The following is a 13876-nucleotide window of genomic DNA, read 5'->3' on the forward strand; positions in this document are numbered from 1 at the left end:
GCTGGAAACAGTTCAGTGGAAAACCACATGTGTTGTTTGTCCAGCTCAGAGAAGAATTTCACCCCTGAAGAATAAAGTTTTTAGTGGCATCCAGAACGTTTATCAGGAACTATTGTAATTCCAGATATTGTTAATTTGTTTGTAGAAGGGTGATGGAGAAAATCCAAAGTGAAGCAGTGATTTTTCTTTTTTTTTTTAAAGTGGGAATTGATGATTTGATAATTGGCTCTTTCAAGCCCAAAGATTTGACTAACTTAACTGAAAAGAGGTGCGGTTCTTCCTCCTCAAACCTAGCTGCTTTCGGGTTATCTGACATAGCCTTGGAAAAAAAAATGAGGGATGTGATCAAAGACACAACTTGAAAATGTCTGCAGAGGGAAGACACATCCATGCGATAAAGATGTTTTTGTAGCTGTTATTGCGGAGCTCAAACATGCAGCTGGGAGAGCATCGTGCCACGTGTCTCGTTCGTTCCTGCGCAAACAGCATTTAGCGTCTCTGGGAGGTACTTTCAGCGTGGTTTTTAAAAGGAGGTGTTCTGCCTAATGGTGTTGGGATGAAGCTATTTCTATACCTGCCGTCCCTTGCCGAGGGTGGTGGATTGGCATAGCGGGGTAACGCAGAAAATGCAGTGTGTTTTGGGAACGCTAATGGCTTGTGAAGAGGCCTTTGGTCCTGCGGATCCTGTGAAATCTGCCCCGCTTCCCTTTTTGCGTGCAGGCAGAGTCCAGCCAGTCCTCGTCTGGGCTATGATTAACTCGGGTGAAGTGCTCTGTTGAGTTGGTGCTTCAAACGCTGTCTGGCTGCGGTTGAATTTGCTTTATTTTGGCTCAGCATGAACAAACCAGGCTTGTTGTGGGGACCTGTTGTCTGGCAGGCACAAAACCTGCCTGCAGTAATACCTTGTTTTCTTCTCTGCTGTTTCAATGTTATCTGATAGGGTGTGTTTGCAGATCTGGAGCAGAACTGAAACGCAGCTCAAACGGCTGAGTAAGTGATGGTGTGTGACGATACAGTCATCGTGTCGGTAGGAAGGGGGTTCTCGGGGCAAGCTGTTGCCGATGGTTTCCCCACCATCGCCACCGATGGTGCCGTCCCAGAAGGACAAGGTGGGCCTAGGCTGTGCCGGAGGGCAGTTGTGTCCCTCGAGGGTAAGGCCTGCGGTGTTTGGCGTACAGTTCGTCTGCTGTGCCAGCGCTTACGGAGCTTGGCTAATTTATGTGTTCACCGGCGACAGGCAGCTCTGGAAGAGCTTGTCACAAAAGGGTGATGGAAGGAGCAACCCATTTCTCTGTAAACTTCCCCGCTCGTTAGTTAGGGCAACTTGCTTGGAAGCAGCATCTTGTGCTTGTTTGCGGATCGGCGTTGCTGGTTGCAAGAGGATTCCAGGCTTGCAGTACACGTGAAGCACTTAAATGCAGCAGAGGGCTATCTTCTTACCTTGCGAGGAGCTAAGGGAGGGGATCACGTGCGGCTTTGTGCGGCTGGTTTTACCTAGCTTAGAAGTGCCTGCCTGGCTGTGAAGAGTTCTGCATCCTGCTGAAATTACAGAAGGGCTGAAAATACAACTACCAGCGCTGGAAACTGGCCAGTACAGTGACACAAACCTGCATGGAAAATTGCTCTGGCATCTGTATTGACTGGAGATAATCGGAACTTCCCTTTTTTTTTTTTTTCTTTTGAGTTTGTCCTAAAACCAGTTAGCAAGAACAACAGTCAGGCCAGAAGCGTGTAGCAAGACAGCCACGTTCCCATGCTGCTGTAGAGGTAGATGCAGGCCTGTGTGCAAAAGGCAGCGATGTTTCCCGAGAGACCGATGGCTGTTGTCGGCTCGAAGCTGATGGTGACCACGGTCCCGACTGCGCGCTACCTGTTCAACAGTGTTAATGTGCCTTAGGGATGAGCCTATAAATATCTTTTTATGTCGTAGAATGAAAGCGGTATTTTAGCTTGTATGGGAAAAGAGTTGCCTTTCCTTCGGAGCTCTGAATGGCAGGCACGTGCTTATGAACGCAGGGGACAAGAGAAGCGGCCTCTGAGCTGACCCTCGGGCTTAGTTCTTGCGTCTCTCCCTTCTGGTGCCTGCGGAGTCTCTGGATGTGTTTGCTCTATTGCATCTGAAGCCTGGACTGGTCTCTTGCCGTTTGCTTTCCATATGTGTACTGGAAAAACGGCCGTACCGGCAAAGGCAGGAGGGTGATCCTGGCGCCTGGGTTACTTTGCCGCTCAGCTCTGCCTCGTGTGCGGCCCGCCCTCCCCGGCGCGTGGGCCACAGCCATCGGCTTCGCTTGAGGCAGCGCCGGCGCTTGAGCTGGCCTCGGCTGGCTTGCAGCTACCCAGCTCCCAGCGTGTCTGTCTGCTGTGTGGGAGCTGGCGGCGTGCATCAGGGCTGGCAATCGCTGGCCCTTGGAAGGGTTGTCCTGCTTGCCGTGCACTGAAAATAGAAATAAATGGTCCTGTAATGTGCATCTGGCAGTGCTTCATGATAATTGCTTGTCAATTTGTCTTTGATCTGTTTCCTTTCAACTTCGCCCAGATTTAGCAGAGTTGGGGGTTGGATTGGAGGAAGGAGGGAGAAATTGGTTGTGGTCTGAGGCTCTGGAAGCCGAAAGTAGTCCTTGAGGCTGAGGCGGTGGTAATGTCGTAGATGGTTGTGTGCAAGGAGGAAGGGTTAACCAGCGGGGAGCAGCTGTTAGCAAGATAGTTAAAAGCTAAAGTGAGTGTATTAATTTCAGCATGATGCCGTGAAAAACCATCAGAGTTCAAATGAGTGCCGGGCGACTTGTCCGAGCAAAACCTGCTTGTTGAGCGCGGCGGTGACCGGGCAGACAGCCGGGGCTGGGCAGCGCCCGTCCTTACCACTGCGACCCGTAGGAGAAGGCACCCATCAGCTTCTGCAAACAGGTCCCTCTCCTGCTGCGTGATGCTGCGCGGTAGGTGAAAGAAAACGCTTAAACTCATTGGAAAGTCTTTGTTAGGCAGCGTCGGCTGCGGTCCAGGTGCTTGATAGCTTGGTCCCCTCCTGGGCTGTGCTGAACAGCATCGCTGTTCTGGGCTGTCTTCAGTGAAAACTTCAGCCATCCCTTGGGTCCTCCTTCTGTCATACCTTGCTGAAAAACGTGAGCTGGATTTTCTGTCTGCTGCTTACCCACAAAGTCGCTGTTTTTGAGCTAGCTGTAGGAGTACAGGCCCTTCTGGAGCCGCTCTTTTAGCGTGAACCTGAAGTATTGGCCACAGTTGCCAATAGAAAGGTTTCAAGTGCTTCAAAATACTCCAAGTGTATTAGCTAGTAACCTGCTTGTACGCCTTAATCCCTAACCTTAAAACGATGGCGTGGCGTTACTGCTAACCTTTTTTGCAATGCAACAGTTCCGGGCGAGTGTCGTTTTCCTTGGCGGGATGGGGTTCGTGAGCAGTCGGTGATAAACGTGCGAGGGACTTGGGAGGTGAAGGACAGACCAAAGCTCCAAAATCATCTCTTGTGCACAAGGAAATCTCTCCAGGTCAAGGTACAGACCGCTAAAGGCATCCCTGCCCTTTCCAGACGTTCAGCTATACAGCGGTTGGTGCATGTGTTGCATGAGAAACCTGTCAGCGGGTACACCTATAGCTGTGACCTGGGCCGGGAGAGCCCTGCAGCCCCAACACTCCTGGAAGGAGCAGGGTTCCTGCTGTAGCTCTGGCACGTGGATGTGATCAAGCCCCGTCTCTGTAAATAAGTGTGCGACGCGTGAAAGCTGGTGGCCTGACTTCTCTGCCCTGTCCGTGCACCTGCTGCTTCCTTTGGTAGCCAGTTTGCGGGTGTAGGTTCTTGGTATTGTTAAAACCGGCCCGTGTGTCCTGCGAATGGACCCTGATGTTGTATTTGGAGAGCGGTGTGTGTGTGCGAGGAGCGTGGCAAGAAGCCGCTGGTCCTGGGGCTCTGTCCCTACCCCTTCCCGCAGCCTCCTGCTCTTTGACTGAGCCTTTGGCAGCCCCCGTCTCTGCGGGCAGGACTGCCAGTGCTGAAGCCGATTAGCAGCGCAGGGCCTAACAAACGCAGAGAGGTTCGAATGAGGGTGGTATTTCTCACACCTTTTCCGATTTAAATGTGGAATGACTGCCTGAGGGAAGTTAGACGTTCTTGATTGTGTTGTGCCTTTCTGGACTAAATCCTGGGTACAGTCAAAGCCTGGGCTCAGTAAACTGTAGTTTGGAAGGAATATCATGGTCCGTTTTAAGTGCGGCAATCAGACCAGGTGACGCATTGGTTGTTTAGAAAGTAAAACTTTGCACCCTCTGTCGAATGGATGTGGATCATCAAATTCTGCTTCTCTGATGGCAAAGACGCTTTCTCTAGATTGCTGTGTAAAAAGTGCTGTATGTACCCTGATTAAATCAATACTTGTTTTCTCTGGAGAGAAGCATGCTGCTTTTACTAGTAGCAAAATTGTCATGCTTTAATCTGCCGTCAGTGGGAGTTTAATAATAAAGTAACCAAATTGCTAGGTGTATTTGCAGACAAAATAAGTTAAATGATTTTGCACAGCTTCCATGTGTGGTGTCGTCAGCTGAAGTTTGCAGGAGTTAAAGGTAAGGGAGAGAGGGACGCGAGGATGTGATTTTTCCGATGACTTGTAGGAGTACCGTGACAACTCGGCGAGTGTTGCGGGCCGCTTCTTCCTTGGAGGCGGCTCCACCTGACGTATTTGTCTCTCGCTGCTTCGTTTGGAAGATGCTCTGGGCCGTATTTCTGTCAGGTCCCTACGTGTTGATGTTGCAGTCCTGTATCAGAAAGCAGTAACTTACTTAATTTTTATTTTGTTTTTTAGATTCTAAATTTCTCTTTCCTTTGAGCTCTCGGGTTGGTTTAGCTATGTTCTCCGTTGCATGGACTGTAGTGTTCTTTGCCCGTTGGCCCTGGTGGCTTGTAAGCGAAATAGCATGATGTACGTGCTCTGGCGAGGATGCTCCAGGAGTGACTCTGTTAATTAGCATAGGACGCGGACCGGAGGAAAGGTGCCTTGCCCAAAACGCTGCTGCTGAGACACCAGCACTTGGCCTGGAGAGGTGCTGGTCCCCCGTCAGCTGAAGCAAAGATTTAGAAGGAGGAGGTCCTTGAATTTAGTGGATCTGCCTTTTTTTTTTTTTTTTTTAAATAAAGTTTAATTGGTCTATTTTTGCTGCTCAGCTCACGTTTCTTTCTGCTAGCGTAGTGCTGTACAGAGAGAGGGTGTCCCGCTGGCCTCCGGGCCTGGCGGGAGGGGCTGCGCCCTCCGAAGGAGGGGGGCCGCTGATGGGCGACTTCGGGCTTTCGCGTTGGGGGGGAGGTCAGTCTTGTGATTCCCAAAACGTTTCGATGATGACTGAGACTCTGTAAGAACATTGTTTTTAAATTTGTTTAATGTTTTCTCTAGATTTTATCGGTGGTCTGTGGAAATACTGTACAGAAATTTAAAAAAATAAGTCCAAACCTGATCTCTCCAATGATTTTAAAAAGCATAACGTGTTAAGAAAGTAGGGATTGGGGAAGGGGTGCTGGCCATGGCTCCCTTATTTCTTACTGGCTCCGTTGTGGGTTATAAGAGCGGGGGAAAAATCAGTAGAGCGCTGTCTTGCCTTTTTCCAGCATAGACGTCCTTTGGGCTAAAGATAGCACAGCGGGGTGTGCAGACTCGCTCTCCAGAAATGAGACAAATGTGACTAGGGTAGCACAATACGGCTACTGCTGTGGGTTTAGGAGTTCTTAAAAATGACTTGTAATTTGAGATCCTCGACTTGAAGCGGCTTAAGGGAGAGAGTCGGGGTTATTTTGGTGTCTGAATTTGAGCGCTATGAAGAGATGAGGCCCCTCAGAACTACAAGGGTTTTAAAACCCTCTCTGGCAGGAGTGAGCAGCAGCTGTATAGCTTGCTGTATCCCAGGGCCATGTCCCATTTTTCCGAATTCGAATATCCATTTTGCAGCCGGATTATAGTTTTTAAGACCTTTAAATGAAGTCTTTACACTTTTTTCCCCTCTTCTTCTCTCCCCCCCCCCCCCCCCCCCCCCTCTTTCTGTTGCACCTTTTGCAGCTTCTCTCCGGCTGCTTCCCGTTAGTTGTGCTTTTAAAAGTCAGTGGGGCTTCCTTGGAAAACCTGGTCTAGTTCCTACACAAACTACGATGTGTAAAACTAAGGGTTTTGCATGCTAAGAGATATTTTTTGTTTAACAGCTCTGGTGCTGACAGGCGTGTTATTTGCATAGGTAACTCTTCTGTGGTTGTTCTGGAAGATGGGCTGTAATGAGTGCCATAAAAGCTGTTTGATAACAAATGGGGAGGGTTATACTTTGAATACAGCAGTGTTTTCTGATCATTTGCTCTTTTTCAGTCTTTTCTTAGTAAAAATAAATCCCAGTTTTAGTAAAAGCTTCAGTGGGCCTTTTGGCTGTGGGGTTTGATTTGTTAACAGCTTGTAAGCACCAGTTGTTGCAAGACTGGAGTTGTCAAAGGCAGCCTATTTTAACATTAAATTTTACCCAAATGTGGCTTCCTTACTTGTCACGTTTTACATGATGGGGAGGAACTCATTTAAGTGCCAAATAACCATTAGTAATAATTATGTACAAACGTGTCAGATGTAACTGTATATGTGTTGTTGATCTGGTGGTTTCTGGCAGCTTGTAAAGAACGGGATTCACCAAAGGGCTCCAGCTTTTAAAATGAGAATTCTTGGGGATGTGACTAGCTTTTTATGGTGTGTAACTGCAGCTCTTGGCCTTGTGCGGCTTCTGAAGGCTACGGCGGCACCGAAGCATAACTTGCTATTGAGCTGATTCTGTAGAAATCCTTAAGCATAAAAGAGATACGTGCTGTGATATAAGGTGACGGAGCGCAAATGAAGTGCTGTTAGGTTGTGGTGTCGACAATGTCGTCGTGCTTCCCTCTTCGCCGTTGTGCGGCACGTCTTGGCTACTGGGATCCGCGTGAGGCTCTGTTCTGATTCATTCTGACCTCTGGGAGCCAGGTGCGGAACTTTGATGCCTATATACCTCCATCCTCAATCGGCTTCCTATTTCTGTCCAGGGCTACAAATGTAAAACCCCTATATTTCGATGCATTGCGAACAGAGATGAAAGGCTTTCATCCCAAACAAGTCAAGTATGTCCTGGGAGTCCTGCCTTCACTAATAGCGATGACCACAAAATGAATTGTGCGTGGGTTGTTTTTTCCCTTGTTCTCCTGTCCTTTTTTAAAAGCACTAACATCAAACCATGTGTGCGAGATGGGTTTCTTCTGCTTGCACAAATCAGCTTTGTAACGTAACTCAGACGCTTCAAAAGTTGGGAAGCCTTTTAAGTTGAGGCCTTTAGTAATTCAGCGGATGATCTGTAGCTCTGATTTCTGTCCAAGGCAACGTTGCTGTTTGTACTTCAGCTTTCTTCTTCATAGTGGGAACTCATCGAGCAGTGAAGGACTGTCTGGCAGGACGAGTAGCCGGTGTAATTGCTTGTTTTTACGGAGATGTTAAATGTTAACTTTGCTTCCATTAACTGAAGATTTGCCCCCTTGGATTCCTTTCAGTTCCCAGAAATAACTGTCTGGGCAGAGCGGGAAGCTCTGGAGCGAAGCACGGGTAAGGGGCGCTCCCACGGCGGCTCTGTTGGTAGCTGCTGAGTGCCCTCCCTCTGCTGACTGTGCTCTGGAGGCAGGTGGAGGCAGGGACGGGGTCGGAAGCGAGGACCCAGAGGTGTCTTTGTTAATGAATAGGATGATTTTTGTGTCTTCCGCAGGTGGATTTGCGATAGTGTTTCTTGTGAGGACTAACAATGGGATGAAATGTGCCCTGAAGCGGATGTACGTCAATAACGAGTATGACTTGCAAGTCTGCAAAAGAGAAATCCAAATCATGGTAAGTCACCACTTTGTCTTGGGGCCCCAGACTGGGAGTGGAATGGTGCGAGAGCCTGGTCATCTTCTGCCTGTGATCTGCGTAGCATCGTGTCGCAAACTGTGGGTTTTCTTAGCAAAACCGTCTGTCTTTTGGAAAGACCTAACTCCTGGAGTCATGCGACTATGTGAAAATCTTGTATTGAATTGTTTAAAATGTAAATAGTTTCAGTGGACGAGAAAAACAGGGGAGCTGAAAAAGCAGAGGGAATATCAGGAAAATGAGGAGAGGAAAAACCTCCTATGTCAAGCCCATGACTTAATGGGAAAGGGAAGAGCTGAAGAGGTGAGCATGGTTGGGGTGTTAACTTCAAAGTCTAACAGTCTTCAGGGCTTAAGTCTTAAGCCTTTTAGACTTCATCAGAAAAGGCTGATGATTCCGATCTAACTGTCTCTGAACTCAAATCAGTGTGTGAACGGAAGACCTCCATCCTGAGATGAATTTGTATCACAACAACTTCTAACTTTTTGTGTGGGGATGAAGGCTGTCTCCGTCTTGGTGAGGTTGGTAGATTAAACCAGTGTTTGTGGGGTAGTTACTGCCTGGGCTTTTGAAGCAAGGAAGTGTTTGTAATAAGCACTGGGATGTTTCTCTAGATTATTGGCGACAAGGAGTTATATGATAGCTGGTTTTAATAGCTGTTTTAAACTTAGCATCTCTAAACAAAGGGAAAATTGAGATGATCCAAATAGGTTTGCTTAGTCTTGTTTGGAGCCTGGTAAACACGGAAAGTGCCGCTTTTGAAGTTGTATTCAAAGATATTGATGAACATTTAGGGGAACTGTGATGTGGTGAAGGAAATATAAAATCCTTATTCCGCTAACTTAAAACACAAGGTTTAGGTTTGGGGTAAATGATCTTCATAGCAGAAGCTCTTACCTGTAGCAATTCTGGGTGTGTTTTTGAAGTAGCTTTTAATTAGGTTAATACCTTTTAAAGTTAACTTCTGGAGTTTGTGCGATAGCGCACTGAAGCTTTTGGGCATGCTTTGTCATCGCCGTAGCTAATGCTACATGGGAAAAGTTGCGATTAGATCTGACATCAAAGGTGTTAGCTGTGCTCACAAAGCTGGTTTACTTGGATTTTACTTGCTGGTGCTTTCCATTGTCTCTGTATCTTTGGTGCCTCTTTGAAATGCATGGCTAACCTGGAAAGTGAGGGCGAGAAGTACCCTTGCTCAGCAGGTCTGCTTGCTCCTCTACCAGTCTTATCATAAGCACCGATCTTTGTCCTGAAGAACCAGAATGTCACTAAAACAAAATATTTTCTTCTTTCCTAGCTTTTGTGCAGTAAAGAAGTATTTTAAACTTAACTGCGCTTCTTGCAACCCTACAGCATTACAGGGAATGTGGCCAGCAGAGTCTTGGTTTGTTTCACTGGTGAAGCTGAACATCAGACTGGACTGGCTGTCCCACCGGGGAGTGTGTGTGAAGCTGGCAGTCCCAAAGAAATGACTTTTCCCTGCAGGTTTAGCGTGTGTCACGGATAAGTCATTGATATGAGAACTGGTGCTTTAATCCATTGAGTTACTTAAAATAAAGTACTTCTAAAAGCAAGGTTAAAATTTATTTTACTACCTTAGTGGGTTTTTTTGAGCATGCGAAGATTTGAGATACTGTCTGCCAGCAGAAGAGTGGAAGGAGATAAGAAAAGTAAGCACAGCGTGTACTGTGCATGGCCACCCCAAAACATCTGCCTTGTTCTCCCTGCTGTGTAAAGGAGGAGCAGCTCCACGCAGCTTGGCCTGGGCCGTCTAAGGGAACATGCAAAAATCTGGACCGCTCCCTGGACAAGTTAGTTCATCAGGTTGGCTGTTTCTCTGCTGTTTGTCTCAAATCCTTCTGGAAGGAAAACAGGGAGAGACAGACCTCAGGTTTGTTCAGGTTTTGAACGACGATTAATCCAAAGTGACAGAAGCTTGTGCCTATGTAGGGGAAGAGCTAGGAAAGCTGTTCAGCGTAGAGAAACCAGATTAAAATGTTGCTCACTCTCTATGGCTGGTTTATGCTTTGAATTTATTTATCTTACAGCGGGACCTATCTGGCCACAAGAACATTGTTGGGTACATTGATTCCAGTATAAACTCAGTGAGCAGCGGCGACGTGTGGGAAGTGCTGATACTGATGGACTTCTGTCGAGGTGAGTGTGGGCTCAACGTATTGTTCGTGGGTAGATTTGTCCCTTTTCAATGCTTACACGAAACTTGCACGACATCTTCCTTTAGAAAACCCCAACCTGTTCCTAGGCCTGGCCCTTCCTTGGCTACCAAGGAACCGTTCTGAACAAAGCAAAGCCAAAACTAAGGGTGGAGAAGTGGAGGATTCGTGAGGCTATCTTGACCCTCTCAATGGGACTGGGAATGGGACCTTTGCCCCTGCCCAGGGTGGTCCTAGATCCTTCGTGTTGTGAAGGAGAACCCTTAAATATATGTTGCTGTTTTCCATAGGCTGGTCCACACAAGAAGTGGCTCCTCAAAAGCTGCCAGGCTGTGGAATGAAATTCTTCTTCATGTCATATTGCAAGCTTTTTCCACTTCAGCCTGACTTAAGATTGTTCTGGAAGAAGCTTGAAATGGATAATGTGAAGCGGAAAAGTATTCCTTTTACCTCTGACCTTTTTGCTTGGCTGTCTCTGGCCAGACAGGCTCTTCCAGTCTTTTCCAGCTGTCACAAAGCTTTGATCTCTTGTGGCTAGGATGTGGTGTTTGGAAAATGACGCATGTGCTGTGCTCAAATGCCTCTTGCAGGAATAGCGTTAAGCAAAAATAATGTTTTGGCCAGGTGACTTCAGAAGTCTTGGCTGTTTTGGATGGTGGCAACTGATGGAAATAGGTATTCTTGGGACTGTTCGGCTTTTAACTGAAGCCACGTGCATTGTAGCAAGAACAACTAGATGCTAAAATGCCTTTAAACGTGTACGGTACAGCTTTCTGTTCTGCCCTGCCCTCTTTGCTGCTTCGTTGTCCTGCAGGAATCTTGACTAACTTGCGTTGGGTTTGTTCGCTGGTAAAAGGAAGAACCTTATGTGCAGTTTTGCTGAAGGAATCATTACGCAACTTCTCCGAAAGCTTAAACCTAAACGTCACAAGGAGAGTTGGCAGCGCTGGTAAATCCATGCTCGGCTCCATGTTGCAGACCCCACTGTGGAGGCTAGCGCAAACCACAGCGATACAGAATGCACTCCCTCCAGCTGCGTTAGCCTCCCCTCTGTGCCAGATTTGGGGCTGATGGGGTAAAATCCGTCTTTCTAAGGTGTTTCCTTCCACCTGAAAGGAGGAGAGCTGCAAGGTGGTGTTTCTACCGTGGCTTGCTTTTGCCAGATGCTCTGCTCGGCGCCCGCCCGCCTCCGTCTCCAGCGTTCAGACTGAAGCACAGAAATTGCTGTTATGCGTTGGGTTTTCCCTTGTTACTTTCCTTTTGTGTCAAACAGCTTCCAGACCAAATCAGTGTGTCTCTGTGTGCAGAACTGCACTCGCTCTGAGTGTGAAATGTTCACAGCTGTACTATTTATTAAGCTGAGGTTTTCTTTTATACCATGAAAATAAAGTTTTCCGACACTTGTGATGTGAAATGGTACAGTTTTGCTTTGCCAAAGGTTCAGAAAGGAGTTTTTTCTGTGTGTATATAGGGTGTTTTGAGGGGGAAGGAACCTCTGTGTGGATTGTTTTGAAAAGGCCTTGACAGCAACAAAACCGCAAAGCTGAGGCGAATTCAGGACTCGTTCATGAAAACTTGCTTTCGTTTGCCTGGAGTTGCCCTTGTTACAGATGGATTTTTAATGTTGTTGCCAGTCTGTGACTTTAGCCAAGCCACTTGGTAGCGTATGGGTTTTTTGAGTGTCTCCCTTTCTTCTTCCTCTTGCTTACATGTGGCAAAGTATTTTGTGGGCTGTGGGTGCCCCAAATTCAGCCTTTTATTCCTCTAGTCTGACAAAAAAAGTCTTACTTTGAAGAAGAAAGAAAAAGGCGTGGCTTAGAGTACATTTGAGTGCTAGCACAGCTAGGTGAATGCGGGCCTTAGAAGCTAACTTGGCGCTCTTGAGGCGTTGCTCAAAGACCAGATGAGATGTAACGCCTGCCGGCAGATACACAAAGCTCCCTGGGATTCAGGCGAGGAAATGAGAACGAAACAAGATGTGTAAGCAGATTGCAAAAAGCCTCTGGGGAAGGCTTGGTGTGAATTTTGAATTTGAACTCGTGAACTTGTTGTGTACAAGAAGCCTGTGCAGGCAGAGTGTGATGGGGAGCTGACCAGACAAGGTATGTCTGGTAGGGCTGGGGCTTAGACCAGGCCAGACCTTATTTTCCGTACTTTCTCTGATTCTTGGTGTGTGTTTCTCCTCAGGAGGCCAAGTGGTGAACCTCATGAACCAACGCCTGCAGACGGGGTTCACGGAGCATGAGGTCCTGCAGATCTTCTGCGACACCTGCGAAGCCGTAGCCAGGTTGCATCAGTGTAAAACACCAATAATCCACAGGGATTTGAAGGTGAGCTGTGGACTCCAGTAATAGAGCAGGGAGTGTGCATCCTCCTTACCGTGTCTGTTTGCTGCCTACGCCGTGGCAGACGGGCTTTGAATACCAGTACTGTGTTTCTGTTGTTAGTAATGAGGAAAAGTGGGCATAAATACTTCTCTCTATTGGAAGATAAAAAAAGAAATGGGCCTCTCGTTGCTGCTTACCATATGTTTACCATCTATAGATCTACTTAAACACAAATGTTTGTGAATAATTCTGTTTTGCACAGATGTGCCAGAATGTATCTGATGAATTATTCACGGTGACTTCCTACCACCTGAAACACTACTGACGTTATAAGGTAGTTCACAAAAAGCATGCTGTAAATGTGTCTCCTAGACCCACGTTAACAGGATCCCTCCAGAGATGTTGGCCTTGGGGCAGGAGTCGTTAGAAGCTTTTGAAACTGGCCTCTAACTCTCTGTTGACCATGAAAGTGCATTGTAAAACTCTCTGTGCTTAGCTGGGAATAGAGCTGGGCCAGCAGGGAGAGCTTTTGAAAATCCCATGCCTATAATCAAACAAGCAATCAAAAAGACGTTCCCTTTCCTCTCAACTAGCTCGTAAAATGCTGAATAATATATTCAGCCAAGAAGGAGGCTCCTGTGTACATTTGAAATTCAGATGTGCTTTGTGGGTCAGGTTCTGTTTTCAGAGCCCTCAACAGATGTTTGTTTTGTGCTGCTGGCCATTTTTTTTTATAGGAGCAAAAGATGCCGTGTGTGCCAACCAGAGCCAGGTAGCGCAGTGGGGAAAAAATCTTCAGGGTTTGGTATGCTTGAGCATGTTTCAAATGATTGTGACCCCACTGCTCAGTCAGTTTGAATATATGAAACAAGTCTGACATCTGCTTTTTCTAGAGCGAGACGGGTGGAGTCTTATAAACTTGAGGCCTGGATTTAGAGCTGTTAAGGTCTGAGGGCATCTTGCAGGCGTTTGTATAGGCATAGGCAAGGAAGACTGGTGTGAGAGGATGAGGCTTAGGAACTGGAACCTCTACAGTTGATATTAACCCCTGCTGTTACCTTTTTGGCGAATCCCTGGGGTTTTTTAATAAAGAACAAACTCATTGTGTGGCATGTGAATAAATTCTGGGACATCTGTGATGGATTAGTGAGTTGATCTTGAGCGTTACTTTCTACACTGAGTTGCAGTTGAAATGGGCTGTTACGGCCTGATGTCCAGCCCACTGCTGCGTGCTTAGGTCAGTAAGGTTTTTGCAAGGCCTGGCTCCTGGTCGGTAAGCTGTGCCCAAGCTCAGAGTGTTGGCTTTTCTCTACTTTGAGACGTGCTTCCCACTTGAATATTATATTATTTCTGTCGTGATGACCTCTGGAGCTCCAGTCACAATGGGGGATCCTAAGTACTAACACAGAATGAATGATTTAGGTATGTTTGGGCTTTATTTAAGCTCAAATTTAATAATGCCAAGGGGGAGCTGCAATTCCAA

At 47.1% G+C, this 13876-nt stretch overlaps 1 protein-coding gene across 4 annotated transcripts in view; it reads left to right on the plus strand.

Moving 5' to 3' along the window:
• LOC309601822 (glutamine--fructose-6-phosphate aminotransferase [isomerizing] 1) overlaps positions 1-13876 on the plus strand; it is a 142051-nt gene that overhangs the window by 18639 nt on the left and 109536 nt on the right. For 2 of the 4 annotated variants that reach the window (XM_082334987.1, XM_082334981.1), the window contains exons 3-6: positions 7753-7871; positions 9941-10049; positions 10357-10503; positions 12254-12396. In XM_082334987.1, the coding sequence (XP_082191113.1) occupies positions 7753-7871; positions 9941-10049; positions 10357-10503; positions 12254-12396 (518 nt within the window). Of the gene's footprint in view, positions 1-7729; positions 7872-9940; positions 10050-10356; positions 10504-12253; positions 12397-13876 lie in introns of all 4 variants that reach the window. The other 2 variants (XM_082334982.1, XM_082334983.1) reach the window with 2 other exon arrangements.

This window comes from Platalea leucorodia, assembly GCF_965183815.1.
Source record: "Platalea leucorodia genome assembly, chromosome: W".
NCBI classification, from domain to species: domain Eukaryota; kingdom Metazoa; phylum Chordata; class Aves; order Pelecaniformes; family Threskiornithidae; genus Platalea; species Platalea leucorodia.